General features: G+C 37.5%; 1 protein-coding gene across 1 annotated transcript in view; it reads right to left on the bottom strand.

The window, feature by feature from the left end:
- ZFHX4 (zinc finger homeobox 4) overlaps positions 1–14,773 on the bottom strand; it is a 150,072-nt gene that overhangs the window by 107,988 nt on the left and 27,311 nt on the right. The window contains 1 exon segment of the mRNA XM_083878097.1: positions 14,204–14,706. Within this exon segment, the coding sequence (XP_083734223.1) occupies positions 14,204–14,706 (503 nt within the window).

The following is a 14,773-nucleotide window of genomic DNA, read 5'->3' as shown; positions in this document are numbered from 1 at the left end:
CGTGCCAGCCGGGGACTCCCTGACACCAGCAGAATAACTCTGCCCTCCCCCATGGCAGGGAAGTTGCATCAGATCTCCAGTTCCCTTTTTGCCCCATTAATGGCAGAAAGGGAGCTGAGCCAAGGTTAGAGAGGGCTGTCCTGTGACTGTGTGTTTGTCATATGTTTCCTTGTTTCAAGTCTTCTCCAATGACTAACAGCCTCTTTAAGAGCTCCAAACAAAAGTTAGCTATTCTAAGATGGAAATTGCTGGACATAGTGAGAAACATTTAGACGTATTTCTTTTCATAGGGACATAGGAAATAAAAAAGGAAAAAAATACCCTCAACATTTATATACTTTAACCTACACATTCTGTAAAGCACTTCAAACCTAATTTTGTGAAAAAAATATTCAGTGATCTGCTGCCAAGATTAGTCTCTTTTGCTTTAACTAATTAGCACCATTACAGGGTTCAGTAGGGACATTTCAGCAGTAATTGATCCTCTGATACAATTTTTGTGTATTTCAAACTAGCCAATACATCCAGACAAGAAGGCTGTGCAAGGATGGAGGCTTGCAGTCAGCACAGAGGTGCCAGTCACTCATGAACATGAACCTCGGATCCTGGGATGCTAAACAGATGCTGCCAAGAGGAGCCACTAGGACTCAGCATTCTAGAAAATCAGACCCCTAATCCCTCCACTTTTAGCACTTTCTACTGGCAGGTAACACAGCTAATTTAAATTCAGGTATTGACTGTCCTGAAGTAGTGTTTATATACAGTCACACAGGGAATTTGAACTTCCTGGCTTGCTCTGAAATTAGTATTTCATTTCAAATTTTGTGCTGACTTGGTGGGGAGGGAATTTGGCATCATATTTTCACATTACTTCATACTACATACAGGGTAACACAGTTACTATATATTTCTTTCTCTTCTAATGTGAAAGGCTTTAATGTCAAGCAGCATGAAGGCCAGAACAATCTAAGAGTCAACATGGCTCCCACAGTATGAGTTCAACCACAACAGACATCCCATCTGTATTTCATGGTATACCTTAATAACAATCAATAATACATTAAAGTTAGCACTGAACAGTATGAAAAGAGCACACTACAAAGAGTCAACTGCAGTTATGCCTCAGCCTTGTAGCACACATGCAGAAAGAGCATCTTCTATTTTGCATCAGTAAATAAATATCTGGGGTAAATAATTGCAGATAGATGGTTAATTACCTATTTATGTTTTTCACCTCAGCAAATAGTTAACTGCCTACAGACGTTTGCAACTCAAGCCACTAGATACAGCAATACATGTGGGAAAGCAACAAGAGGCAGTTATCTGAAGAGTCAGGCAATGTGACATGGGTGCAAAGAGATGCTTCTTTCTCTCACTCTCCTAAAATTAGGAGGAATTTAATTACTCCATGGGTAATTCAGTGGGGTTTTTCCCCACTCAGCTGGCTCTGCAGAAGCAGCCTAACCATGTAATGCAGGCACTTATCAGAGGGGCAAAAAACTCATGGATTAAAAACTGACAGAGACAGAAAACAAGCTAGATGAATCAACAGGGCATTTAAGAGAACAAAAGTTACCTCTGTGTCTTCTAACTGCAAACTAGGACTGATCCTGCAGAAGTCATAAATGAATTCATGACAGTCAAGACCAGCCAAAGAACTGTGAGAAATGCCAGATACTTTTAAAGTTAGCTGAGCATGCAGAAGAAACTCAGTATTGACAGATAAATCCAAGAAAATGTATATTAGAAGGAATACTTTGAACCAATCAAACATGTTTCTGGTGTCTAAGTTAAATGAAGCCACCCTAGGACACTTCAGCATCAGTTTGATGGGGGCGTGGGAAGAAGCATGTAATGAAAGGCAACATATTTCCAGCACAGGCTGCAATAGGATTTGTTTAAAGCAGATTATATTTTTGGATGCACCAGGCATGGGACAGTAAGATCATACAGTTCCACTGAGAACAGCGTGTTCAGTTCTGAAATATCTGTGTATCTCCAGAAAAATTTAACAGCGGTAAAAGCAGTTCAAAGATCAGTGATGGGATTAGCAGAAATGTGGAAAAACTTCCACTAAAAGCAAGACTGAATGGATTGAAATTTTTTTGTGTAAATAGAAGAGAGACATGATAAAAAGACCATAAAGTAATCATAAAGATTACTGTGAAGTTATAAAGGTTATGTAAAAGACCATAAAGCAAGTAAAAATACATGATCTTTTTCATTCTATTACCAGATGAATAAAAACAAAACTTTATAAATTAATGACAGAAAAATTTAAAAGCTGAAAAAAAATTTGTTTGCAGGTTAAATTAACCTGTGGAACTCCTTCCCACTGCATGTGCTTGAGCTAGAAGTTCACTTTATAAACTGATTTGATATTTGTATAAGATTACCCAATTGATAACTGGGGGGGGGAGGGGGGGGGGTGTGGAAATAGATACTTGAATTTTTATGATGCTAATTCATTGCAAAGTATAGAAGACATAAGAAAAGAACAAGAATTTTCCTTTTTGAGCAACATTCTTCTATATTTGCCCATGAAATTTCTTTTTTTTTTTTTTTTTTTTTTTTTTTTTTGGTCTGCTTTGCTCTGAGAAGCAATTGTTGTTAGGCAGTCTGTAGCAAAGAGATTAGATAAGGTGGACTAATGGTATAATTTGCTGTGATAGGACAATGATTGCATACTTGGCCTATTAATGTGTTGTTGCTTTTAAAATAACATTCTCTTCTGTTATGGACAGCCACTGCAAGAAATGTACTTAACTAACTTTATTTGCAATGGAGCATTTTTCATTACGACAGGTTGGAAAGATATCTCATGATTAAGTGATTTAAGTGATTCAGAAAGAGGCCCAAAGAAGAAAGAAATATTCTTTACACCCAGACCAAATCCTGATAATTTCAGCCCTAAAAGTGTGTATAAGAAAATTTTAAGTAACTAGGAGAAGGAAATTAGAAGAAAAATGGAAATCCAACCTTTGGTACAGCAGAGGCTAACATATATAGATCTTCATACAGCATTATAGAAGATGACGGTAGCAGCCTAGGTTATGTATGGACACACATAGCTTTAAATCCTGTTTATGCCCCTGGGAAGTGCACACTTTTTTAAGCACACACCTGCCCTTTTGTGAATGTCCACTGCAGTCCCCATGCAAGAAACTCATCCTCAAACAACTGTGACTTCCTTCCTAACACTACTGTTGGCTAACTGTCTCTCTGAGCTCTTGAGAGTCTGAACAACTTCAGACTCCACCTCTAACTCTTCCTAATACTCAAATTCACTCTTCCCAACTACAAACACTCTACTAAGTCCAGGTAAAAATAAATACATGCAGACAGAAAGACAGATATATGTGAAGAACTTGTTATGCTTAATTAGAATTCTACGAGGTCCACTTAGACTGTCAGACGTACTACAGAGGCCAACCTCTCACTGCTGCTTGGTTAGAGACACATTGTTTTGGGTTTTTTTCCCAAAGCCATGCTCTGTTTCCCAGTACAGACAGTATTGACCTTACCTTCTAAATCTATTAGGACAAACAACTACTAAAAGTAAAGGAAAGACATTTGTTTAGTTTCTGTTGTGGACACATGAAGCATAAAACCTTTGGATCTGGAGAGCACAAAAGCTGAGTGAACTGGGATACAGGCTCTCTGTAGCATGAGATTTCAGAGTCTCCTTTTATTGATTACCAGCTCAACTGTTCCTTATCATAAAAATTGTTACTTACACAGAACTCTTCAAAACCAGCATAGCTCTTGTACTTTGTGTGCCCCAAATATGCTTTGGGTAAACCATATCATCTCTTTGATGATTTTGAGGTAGCTGAGGCCACAGAAATCAAGCTGCTCAGTAAAAAATGCATGAAATAGAAGAAAAGAAATACCCTAGCAAGACTTCTTGGATCTAGGCCCTACATGTAACAGGTTGAGTCAGAGATGATCCCACAAATCTATTTTTGTTTTCCAAGAAATAAAAAAAGACAACCCAAAAAGGAAAAAAAAAATTCAAAGTGACTACAGAATCCGAGAAAGGATTCGCTCTTTCTCAAAAATACCTGTAAGCAGTCCTAATGACTAGCTACAAAGATTTTCATTCCTTGAGCTCTGTAAGTCACAGAAATTCAAGTGTTGCAAAGATATTGTTGAAGCCTGACACATTACAAAATACACCAGCGGAGACTGAACAGAGAGACAGAGCACATTGACAGCATAGCCAATTCATCATGACCTATGAGACTACCTTAGTAAATCAAAAACTGACAAAGGATACCCACAGCCTAGGTACAACACCTATTATTGAGATGCATCTGCAACAGGGTTAGATCCAGGGGACTAACAATACAGCAGTGCTTTCAAATCTGCCCAAACTCTAGGTCAGAAATTTGGTAAAATTAGTCCTAAAATATTTTCTGTGGCCTGTGATATTTGTCATCTGAAAGCTGACTTCAGAAGAACCTGTCCTGACACAATCCAAGGATTCCAGCTTCCTCCTGGACCAAGATTTTGAGTCACAGAAGTTCCTGAACAAATAAGAACATAAGGTTTCCAGAAACACTTGCAGTTTGGACTCATTTTTTTCCAGCAGCTTTATTCTTCCTAATTTCCAGTCATTCATTAGCTGCTTACATATCTGCAAATGCCAAAGGGTGTTTCCAAAATAGTAACATCTAGATATTAAAGTTGCCTCATTTTAGTAGTAAAGCTTTTTTCCATGCTCTCATCACTAGCACACAAAGAACAAGAATACCAAGATCCTCCTTAGACTTTGTTTCATTGTTCTACTTGTAAAAATATCAAGTTTCTGGTCATTCACAAAGTGTTTTTCAATTAGAGAATGTTAGTATTTTTTTCCTTAATCCATTTCCCATAGAGCAAGTTTTTGTCTAGGTTATGCAGAAAATAGGAATATTGTTGTCTAAATGGTATGAAGCTGCTTCAGGGGAAGTTCAGCTTGGACAGCAGGGTAAGGTTCTTTACTGAGAAAGTGGCTGGTCACTGGAACAAGTTTCTCAGGGAAGTGATCACAGCACTGATCCTGTGAGAGAGAGTTCAAGGAGTATCTGGATGACACTTTTAGTCATATAGTTTAGTTTTAGGTAGTCTTGCAAGACAGTTTGATTCAATAATCCTTATGAGTCCCTTCCAACACCAGACATTCTGATTCTATGATTCTGTGAATAAGAAGTGCTCTTCCTCCGCCTTTACCATTAGGACCCAGAGTTTTGAATTTAGCATAAGGATAATGTCAATCATAGCTATTATGATACTTGAGCCACTTGCAACATTTTAGGATTTTCCATGGAAAACATCATCTTTTTTAATAAGTCATTTGCAGACAACTGACCTCTCCCACCCAAGAACTGCTGTAAGTCCCAACACAAACTCAGGATGCCAATGGAGACATTCCATATGTGAAAAACAACTTTAAAATCAAGAGATGCAGACCTTTTGAATTGCTTGATAAAGTTCTGGAAAGAAGAATTTCCACTGGCCTTTGTTTTAAAAGGGTCATCTTGAACTTTCTCTAAGAGTTTTCTGTTAAAGGTCGTGATACAAACTATCCCAGAACAGCAGATTCTGCACTGTCTTTATGGGTAAAGATGGCTCTGTGGTTCTTTCCTCCAGGAGCAGTGCAACGAAGCATTGCATCTTCTTGATTTTTGAGAGAGTTTACAAGGCAGAACAGAGACTACAAATAAATAGCTTCTTTGGGCAGAACACTGAATACTGTCCCTATATGCTAAGTTTTCTGCACACAATCCAGCAACAAAGCAGTAGTTATACAGTCATGTATTTTACACATGTGAATCATGTGAACACCAGGGTTTGGTTGATACTCTAGGATAACAAGTAGAAAAAAAATCACAGTTTTTGTTAGGCAACCCTGGTGGTCAAACATCCACTCTTGGAATGAGGCTTGTATGTTACTATTCACAGCTCCCATTAGCAATATGTTTTCCTATTCATGCATATAACCAAGGAGTATTGCTCATACTCCTTGTATATGACAAAACCATTTTTTTGTTATTGTAACTGCTACTGCAGTAGGATGCCCAAGGCATGGGAATCTGCACACTTCATCATTCAAGGACTACCTTTGCTCAATTTTTGTTTCCTTCAATACCCCCTGCCTTTAAAAGCTAAGGATTATTTTAATGCCTTCCTTCCCACTGGTAGAGTAGAACATACAGTTTCCCCCGAGGCTATGGTGCACAATACGCTGTGTATCTGTCTGCTGCTGTACTGAAGGCTTGGCACCTTCTGCTGCAGACCAAGGGTGTAATTTCTATGACATCCTCCTTCATGGCTGTCCACAAAGCAAAGGTCCTGAAGTTCTTAGCAAAGCTTCACTTTTTTAACGTATCAGTATGAGATTCTATGATCACATCAGTCTGCACTATCTGCCTATATTAAGTACACCAGTCTAACAGGTAGACCATCAGGTTCAAAAATTATTACAAGCCACCACTTGTAATTTATGTTTTATCAACATAATGACCCTAGTCACATTTAACATAATTAATACCTATTTCCTGGTGTACTGTACCTGTATTATGTTACCCACAAATATACATATGGAAGTTTATCCAAGAAAATACATCTTGAGCAATGTGCCCGATCCTTGCTGAAACCAACAGAAATTGCATTACTTAGTATTCCACACCAGCATCTTCACTATCCTTTCTTATCCTTTTCCACCCCAGTAGTACCCCAAAGGAGGAAAAAAAAAAAATGCAGAAAATTAATTTGCCTGTCTAGCAATATAGACGTATACAGAGCCAATACAGTCCCAAAACCTGTATATCAAAAAGCTCAAATCCGTCCTGTATGTATGAGGTCAGTAAGATTTTACTCCCATTAACTCTTATATAAAATCAAAATTCTGGTATTTCGTGTGGATTTAGCAACAAATGCATAGACCACGGGAAAACTTCTTCTAAATTACTTTGCAAAAACAATAGCAAAGCTGAATTACATATATCCATGTCAAAATACAACTTTCCTGGCATGCGTCAGTCTTTTTATTTTTTTTTTTACTGTTCATTTTTAAATATGTGGAAGAGAGCGTAGAGAAAAATCTCACCTGGGAGAGTCTGGCAAACTAATTACAATTTTAGAAAAGACACCTGTAGTGAGTTGCATAATATCAGCTAAAATCTCCTAAGGGTAACAAGAAAATCTATGTTGCAAGGCTGGGAGGGAGTGGCTGCTAAATCCATAGCTGCAATCTATTAATGCACACATACATATGCACTCACATTGACATAATACTCTTACATACACTATACACTGCATCTCTGCTTTGAATCTCAGTCAGAAATAATTACATATTTCTCTCAGTGTCAGAATGAAAGAACTCCAGGCACAAAAAACAGCTGTTACACAGCCATTTTGTGTGTTGAGCATACTGAATAAATGAGGCTGATCCTCTTTCTGCTGCTTTGGCTCTCCTTGCTCACTTTTCCTGCTCTGCAGAAAGAGGACCTACTCACTTGGTCTGCACAGGGCAGGCTGCACACTGCAAGTGTGGTACGGCCTCCCTTCCACGAGCAGCCTCACACACCCTTACCCAGGACAGCACACAGACTGAGTTCTGGACAGCATTTCAATGGAAGAACATGAGGATTTTTTAAACTATGAGTTCAGAACACCTTCCTGTTTCAGTAGTGTACCATAAGCTGAATACAAAATACTGCATTTTTTAACAAGGATTATTATGTAAGTCAATCCGAGAGAGACATCTGAATATCAAATTAAAAGTACACAAAATACAATGTGAAAATGTTTTCTCTACTGTTTTATTTTAAATTTGTCATAAAAAGGGATAGTTTTGAAATTGCTATTTTGCCAGTCAAAAAAATTTTTTTTGTTAGTTTGGGGTTTTTTGGATTTTTTAAAATAAATATTCTTGTCTATAGTGTAGAATCAAGTACATACAGTAGGCATACACATTATTTGTAGCTATGACTACACAAAGTATGTATAGCCATGACCAGACTGTGTTCTTTGAACACTGGTTTCTCTTTATACATGTAAGCACAACAGCATAATACGAATTACAGTAACTAAAACTTGCAGTGGAAATTAAATTTCATAAAACATTTAAAACCTTGAGTGAACATAATCTCAAAGGACTTTAAAAATTGAAATGCCTTCTATCCTCTAAATGAGGCCTGTGTTAAGGAACAAATTTGAATAACTTTTGTTTATCACTGAAAACAGTTTTCATCTAAACAAACAAAAAGAATAACATCAAGCAAAGCTTGGTTTGGCTCCTCAGGTGTGCAGACATATTCCAATTTCCTTTCCACAATGATTTTTATGCAAATCAATGCTGCACAATCTCCTGACCTCTTTTACTATCATACTGGGACAATGACAGTTAAATAATTGGATTGGCATATTTGTAGGATATTTTATTTTATATTAAAGTCAGTGCAGGACAATTGAATTGAAAAGAATGTGACTTTCTGTTAATTCCAAGCTGATGAAGTACCAACATTTCATGCCAAACAGAGTAAAGCAAACAAAGTGATTTGGGCTGTTAGTCCATTCGTCCCCATGTGCATATACCTCACACCCCCCTCAGTTGTTAATTCCTAACAACGATGCTTTCATCCAGAACAAGGATAATGAGAAAAAACCAAGCAGTGTTCCTTGGGGAACAGTTACACTAAAAGTTACCTAAGGACTAAATCCCACTTGTGCCTCCTGCACGTGATAAAGATGAGCAAAGCATTCAATACTCCTGGCTGATTTAAAATCCAAATATGCAAACAGCATTATGGAATCCAGACAGACTATTCTGCTTTGCTGATGACAGATGCAGAAAAAAAGCTAGTCTGATTAATCTTTTGACTTTTAACCAGCAGAGAAGTGGACACCTCGCTTCAAAGAGCAACACAGAGCCCCAGCTGAAGAGCAGGTGCTGCACAGTATCTGCCTTTCCTGCAGAGGATGCTAGCTAGCAGGACCAAGCAGCTGACCATGAAAATTCTTGCCCCTAAGTGACCCAAGAACACATTATAAATCCATCCTATAAAATACAGCAAAAGCCCTGTTTGTTCTTCCACCCTTTCAATATGTGATGTTATACATTTGTGATTCTCTCATTTTATTGGGCTCTTCAGAAAGCTGTTGATGATCATCTGCGGACAAAACAAAGGCTCATTGTAAACTCTCTTTTAAATAAGTCGGAAGGTCAATATGAAACAAAGGGCACCACTTTCATAACCGCTTACATGCAAACTATGTGTGTGTAATATTACAATGCATTTCAGCAAAGGGATAGAGTCCTAGCTAATTACAAAGCTAACATATAATAGTACTGCATTAGCAGCCCAAGAAATTCCTATTGAATTGCATACATCTGAAAACAGAAAGACATGCTTGTGCTGAAACTTAATTATCTTGGCAAAAACTGTGAGGGCTTGATTCTCAGAAGACATAAACACAAAGCTCTGCTTTACACTCCCAAGGATCTAATTCTTTGTTTATTCAGACAACCTCCATCAGATAAAACTTACCACTTGGATTGACTAATTTGCCTTCTTATTTATAGTATATACAGCTAAGTAACACAATTACTGCTTGGTTTGTGAGCAAGGGAAAGAATACTTCTGATCTACAAATACAAGGTCTGAAAGAGACAATTGGTGTGCTCTGCCAGGTTAAAAAAGTTAATGCTCTTGCATTCCACCTCAGGCAAAGAAGACAAGCCTTTTCCAAGGACAGGTCTGACTGAAATGATTTTTTATGGGTTCAAAGTAAAACATTATGTTAAAAAAAATGAATACAGCTTTGTTTGTTTCTTCAGTCATCGTTAGCAATAGACATAGGGGTATTCTGGTTTTGAGCCCATATGGAAAGACCATCAACACTTTCTGCTTCTGGGTCCTTTGCCAAAATACCATATCCCACATGCCTTTTACCTTAAAACATAAAAGAAAAGGTGTTGTTCTGGTCAAATAAAGAAATAATTTTTACTAGCATACGTCTAATGTTAAAGCTGCCTAAATCCTGCCAAAGACATTACAACACCATCTGCAAAACAGATTTTCATTAAATTGATCAGTTTAAAGTTAAGCAGCTAGGCAGATGATGCTTTTGAGCTAACCTTTAACCTTTAACCTTTTAAAACTGAAATCAGGTCACTCCTTTTGGGTAATATCTTTGCCACTTGAGAACATGGGAGGTAAAGTGATCTACCAAAATGTAAAAATCATAGTATTAATAGTGTTGTGGATCAATATTTTGTCAATAAAAAGAAGACCAAGGTAGTTCTAGCACAGCTGAGTATTAGTCTGCTTACTGCTGCCTCTCACTTTCTTTGAGCTCTTAAGTAGTTGCACACACAATGTAAACTGCAGTACATATATAGTATAAAAGCAATGTCTATTGAAGGTATTGTCAGCTAATCAAAGAATATTTTTGATAAACTGTCTTCAAATATTTATTTGTGATTAGAAATTGATCATGTCATTCAGTTACTTGGTTAAGTAAATTTTATTTTCAGTCATTCCAGTTTCCTTTACAAAAAGGCTATCCTGTACGTATTTATTTATTAATAAAAATATTTGGAAACTATTTAATGAGCACAAGAGATGATATATGTGGTTCCCTGAATCAAAAGCTATTTGACTAAGCTACAAAATGGCTGCCTTAAGAGCAGTTCCAGTCATATGTATTTTACATCCACAGAGACAGATCACTGTCCTGCCTCAGCTTCCCAAATCTGCAGAAGCTGAACACTTCCTCCTGCAGACTGGAAAGGCACTCTGTTGCTATAGAAGCTTTCTCTGTTTACTTGTGGAGTCACTGAATGCTTCTTGATGGGTGATGCCAAGAACTTGCAACTCTTCTGTGGTTTAATTTGCTAATATAGAGCTCCACAATTCCAAAAGTAAGTCTTTGGGAAATTCATTTAGGCCAAGCTGAGTTCACCCAGGGTAAGGCTGTCTTTGTTCTGGTTCTTAGAAGCCACATTAGCAACACCATTTGAATACTGCACTTCTGTAAGGAACAACCAGGCCATTTCTTCTTTAAATAACTTAGAAAACAGCTAAAGGTTCCACTTTGCCACATTTAGAATCTAACTCTAAAAGTGACATTTCTGTACTGCCTAAAATTATACAGCTTCAGAAGAGAAGCTCTGATGTTCATGGTTGCTTTAAAGGCTACAACTATGAAAAGACATCCTTTTATTCCATCAATAGTTAAGCACAGGGGGAAAAATCAAGCAGTTACGACAACATTTATAAAAAGAAAATTCACAAAACAATAACAAATAAATATAAATGACTGAAGAAAAACTTTGAGGTACTTCACAAAGCAAAGGAACAAAGTCAGATTCTTTTTCTGTGCTTTCAGATGGTTTTAGTATTAAACTTTTTTATTGCCAAACCATATTCACAGCACCCTAATTTTAAAAAAGAGGAGCTGCTTGAATATAAACACATTTCATGAATATTCGATATTGCTCCCATGGCATGTATCTATTATTCATATAAATTAATGTTCTTTTTTCCTTAGGTGCTCTAAAAGTTTATCAGATGTATCAAAAGAAAAAAGTTTACAATTCTCTTGGTGTCAACAGTTTCACCAAACCTGATAAAACTATCAAGTCTGCTAGAGATAACAGACTTTCAAAACTGCATTTATTTCCATCTTAAGGCCTGAATGCACACGTACAATTAAGAGTAAAGTTTTCTGGGTGATATACAGAGGCATTACAATCTGTCATAGAGCACACGCATCTAGAACATTGTGGTAATTTGGGACACATTGTAGCACTTCATGCCAACTCCAAATCTTAAAAATTAATACTAATATTCCAACTGGTATTTTAAAGGAGACATCACTCTCCTTCAAATTAATCTTAAAATGAAATTATATAAAAAACAGTGTATCTGTGTGTATATCCGCTTTCTGAGAGTCATTAAACCTAGTGGGGTTCAAATTTCCAAGATTCTTTAAGAAGTCATGAGGGACAGAAAATTTTTAAAAAGCTGAGATCCTCACTAGCAATCCTAGGGAGAAGTCCTTTAAAAACATATGCACCAATAGAGTTGGAACCCTATGGTTAACAGCCAGACACTTTCAATTGTCCTCCTTAGGCCATGAAGCCTAGTGGGTATCTGGGAGTTTAAGGATTCCACTTCCACTGGGATGTCCTTAACTGATTGAAAGATTTGAACTCCAAAGGGTAGTGATGGTCCCTTGCCATGTATGATAACTGCACTACAGAGATACTACTGAACTACTCCATCTAACAAACCAGGATCCCACATCAAATATTTTGTAGGACAGGCTTAGGGATCAGGTTGAATGAGTGAAGATATGGTACTGTTTTGAGTAGATAGTTTGTGTACCTTGTGACTATAGTTTTTATTTAAAAAGTAGGCAACTGGCATCTTATTTTCAACAGTCTCAGAAGCTTTGGCAGTGAAGCCATCTGAGAAAAGCCTGTTGCCTTCCCTTCTCCTACTCTATCATTCCTGTCTGTGGCACTGTTTGCAGTAGCATTTCTTTGAATGGTGGCATTATAGAACAAATATTTGAAATAATGCAGGATAACACTCCAAAAAACAGATAGGGACCAAAAAAGTGTTTTTTGGTGTTTTTTGGTTTGTGATTTTTTGTTTGGTTTCCTTTTTTTTAAAACCCTTACTAAGAGTGCGGCTGCACAGTGTAAATGGAGGAAGCAAGGAATGGCTTCACAAATGACAGGGAGCAGGAACCTCTAAAGGAAGTTTAGCTGCTAAGGCAGGCTTTGTCACTGTGTCTCAGCTCTTTTTGTACTTTTCATAACAGGATTTTATATCTTAAAAAAGAAAAAACCAGCAAAAAAACACCACCCTACAGAATTAAGGAAAAATGCAATTTAAATAAAATACATTATTAAATTAGCAGAGCAGCCAGCACTGTGGGACAGTACAATAGTCCAAAACTTGTGTCACTGCCATTTTTGCTCACAGCAGATGCACCAAGGTTACAACTATCAGGTTATAAAATGAAAATCTATGTTACTACCTTTGCAGCATGTTAGCTCAGACCAACCATTTGAACACGGTTGAACACCAGAAAAATGTTATTTCTTGCTTAAACTGGAGGTCTGCTGAGACTTTTCCATATCTGTTCTGTATGCACAGGTCTTCAACATGATTAGAAAACCAGCATAGTTGCTGTAATCAGCAGATGACTCCTGATAGTTTAGTTATCACAGATTTCTAGTATAAATCAATAGATAACACTTGCAAAATGGATTTTCTAATCATATTTAGAGCTTGTTACAGTGACTAATGGTTTGCAATATTTCCTGAATTTTTATATCCCCTAGACAAAAGAAGTTTTTAATAAGTTACAAAGTTATTCATCTTGGAAATGAATGTGTTATATTTTGTACATGAACCAAGACAATCAAGCCAATCCAGTAAACACACTGCAGAAAATAAGTTACCCCATAATTAGGGTTTGGAAAAAGTCATGACAAGTTGTGTAATAAATGGTATTCATCACTCCCACATATTCATTATATCCACATAGTTTTTTCCAGTAAAGATAAAAATATAGTTGCCATTCTACTAACATATTTATCTACACCACACCCTTTCATGTTTGTGAAAAATCATTACTGGTTTGGAAAAGAAGGACAGACAAAAGGATGACAGTGCTTACTTTTGAATATCCTTTGTAAAAATGTGGCATATTGCATGTGCTTACTGAGAATACCAATGTAAAATAACTTGGCTGTTATACAATTATGGTTGCAAACAGATACATATGCTAGAAAGTGATCTCCTTTCCCTGTGCATGGTATGGAAAAAACATCATTTTACACAATCTCTGTCAAGCTTCTGACTCAAACGTAATGGACAAAGTCTGAAAAGGTTATGAAAGATGTAAAACACCTTTAGTCATTTATTATGAGAGAACTTTCAAAAAAAAAAAAAAAAACAACAAACCAACTTATGGACCCTGCGTTTGCAGAAAGTGGCTCCTAAATGACCCCCAGGCAACTCAAAGGACTCATCTGGAGCACTCCCCCCTGACTAACCTGCAGTTTTTGTTTGACTATATGTATGTTCAATAATCATTCACTCTACTAATTAACCAAAGTCCTGTTTGATGAGCACTGAAAGGGTTAATTGCCCAGCCCACTTGGTGCCGACTGGAGTCTCTTTCACAGACTTACCTTGTAGAGTTTCAGGGCTGCCTCATGCCTGTGATTGGTAGTATGTAAGCGCAATTTATCCACGCTGTTGGTGTAATAGTCACAGGCGTTACATTTCAGGTGAACTGGGTTGCCAATGGCAATACACTTCAGCCTCCACTCATTAGTTTTGCCGCCTTCTTTAATGTGAGCCACCAGTTGATATTTCTGCATATGTTTGTCAGTCTTGCAGTGGAGCTGGAAGTTCGCTTTGAGCTGAGTGTTGTAGTTACAGAGCTTGCACTGGTAGATGTCTCCAATTACAGCCCTCCACTCCTCTTCGGGGAGTGAGCGCTCACTGCTCACATGCACACTTAGGGCCTCCAGGCTGTCAGAGGTGAATTTGTTGCAAACAGCACACTGGAATAGCTTCAGCGCTGGGTCACTGATATAAGGTGACAGCTCTCCTGCAGTAAGGAGGGACAGGTCATCACCCATTAGCTGACCACTGGCAAGCCGGATTTCAGGCGGCAGCTCATTATTTACTACAGGAAAAAAAAAATTAAAAGGGAAAGTAGAGACCAGCAAGCACAGCACACACAAAGGAATCCG

Source organism: Zosterops lateralis, assembly GCF_965231275.1.
Source record: "Zosterops lateralis genome assembly, chromosome: 1".
NCBI lineage: Eukaryota > Metazoa > Chordata > Aves > Passeriformes > Zosteropidae > Zosterops > Zosterops lateralis.
Note: the sequence above shows the minus strand (reverse complement) of the source record. Positions and strands in the feature narration are given on the sequence as shown.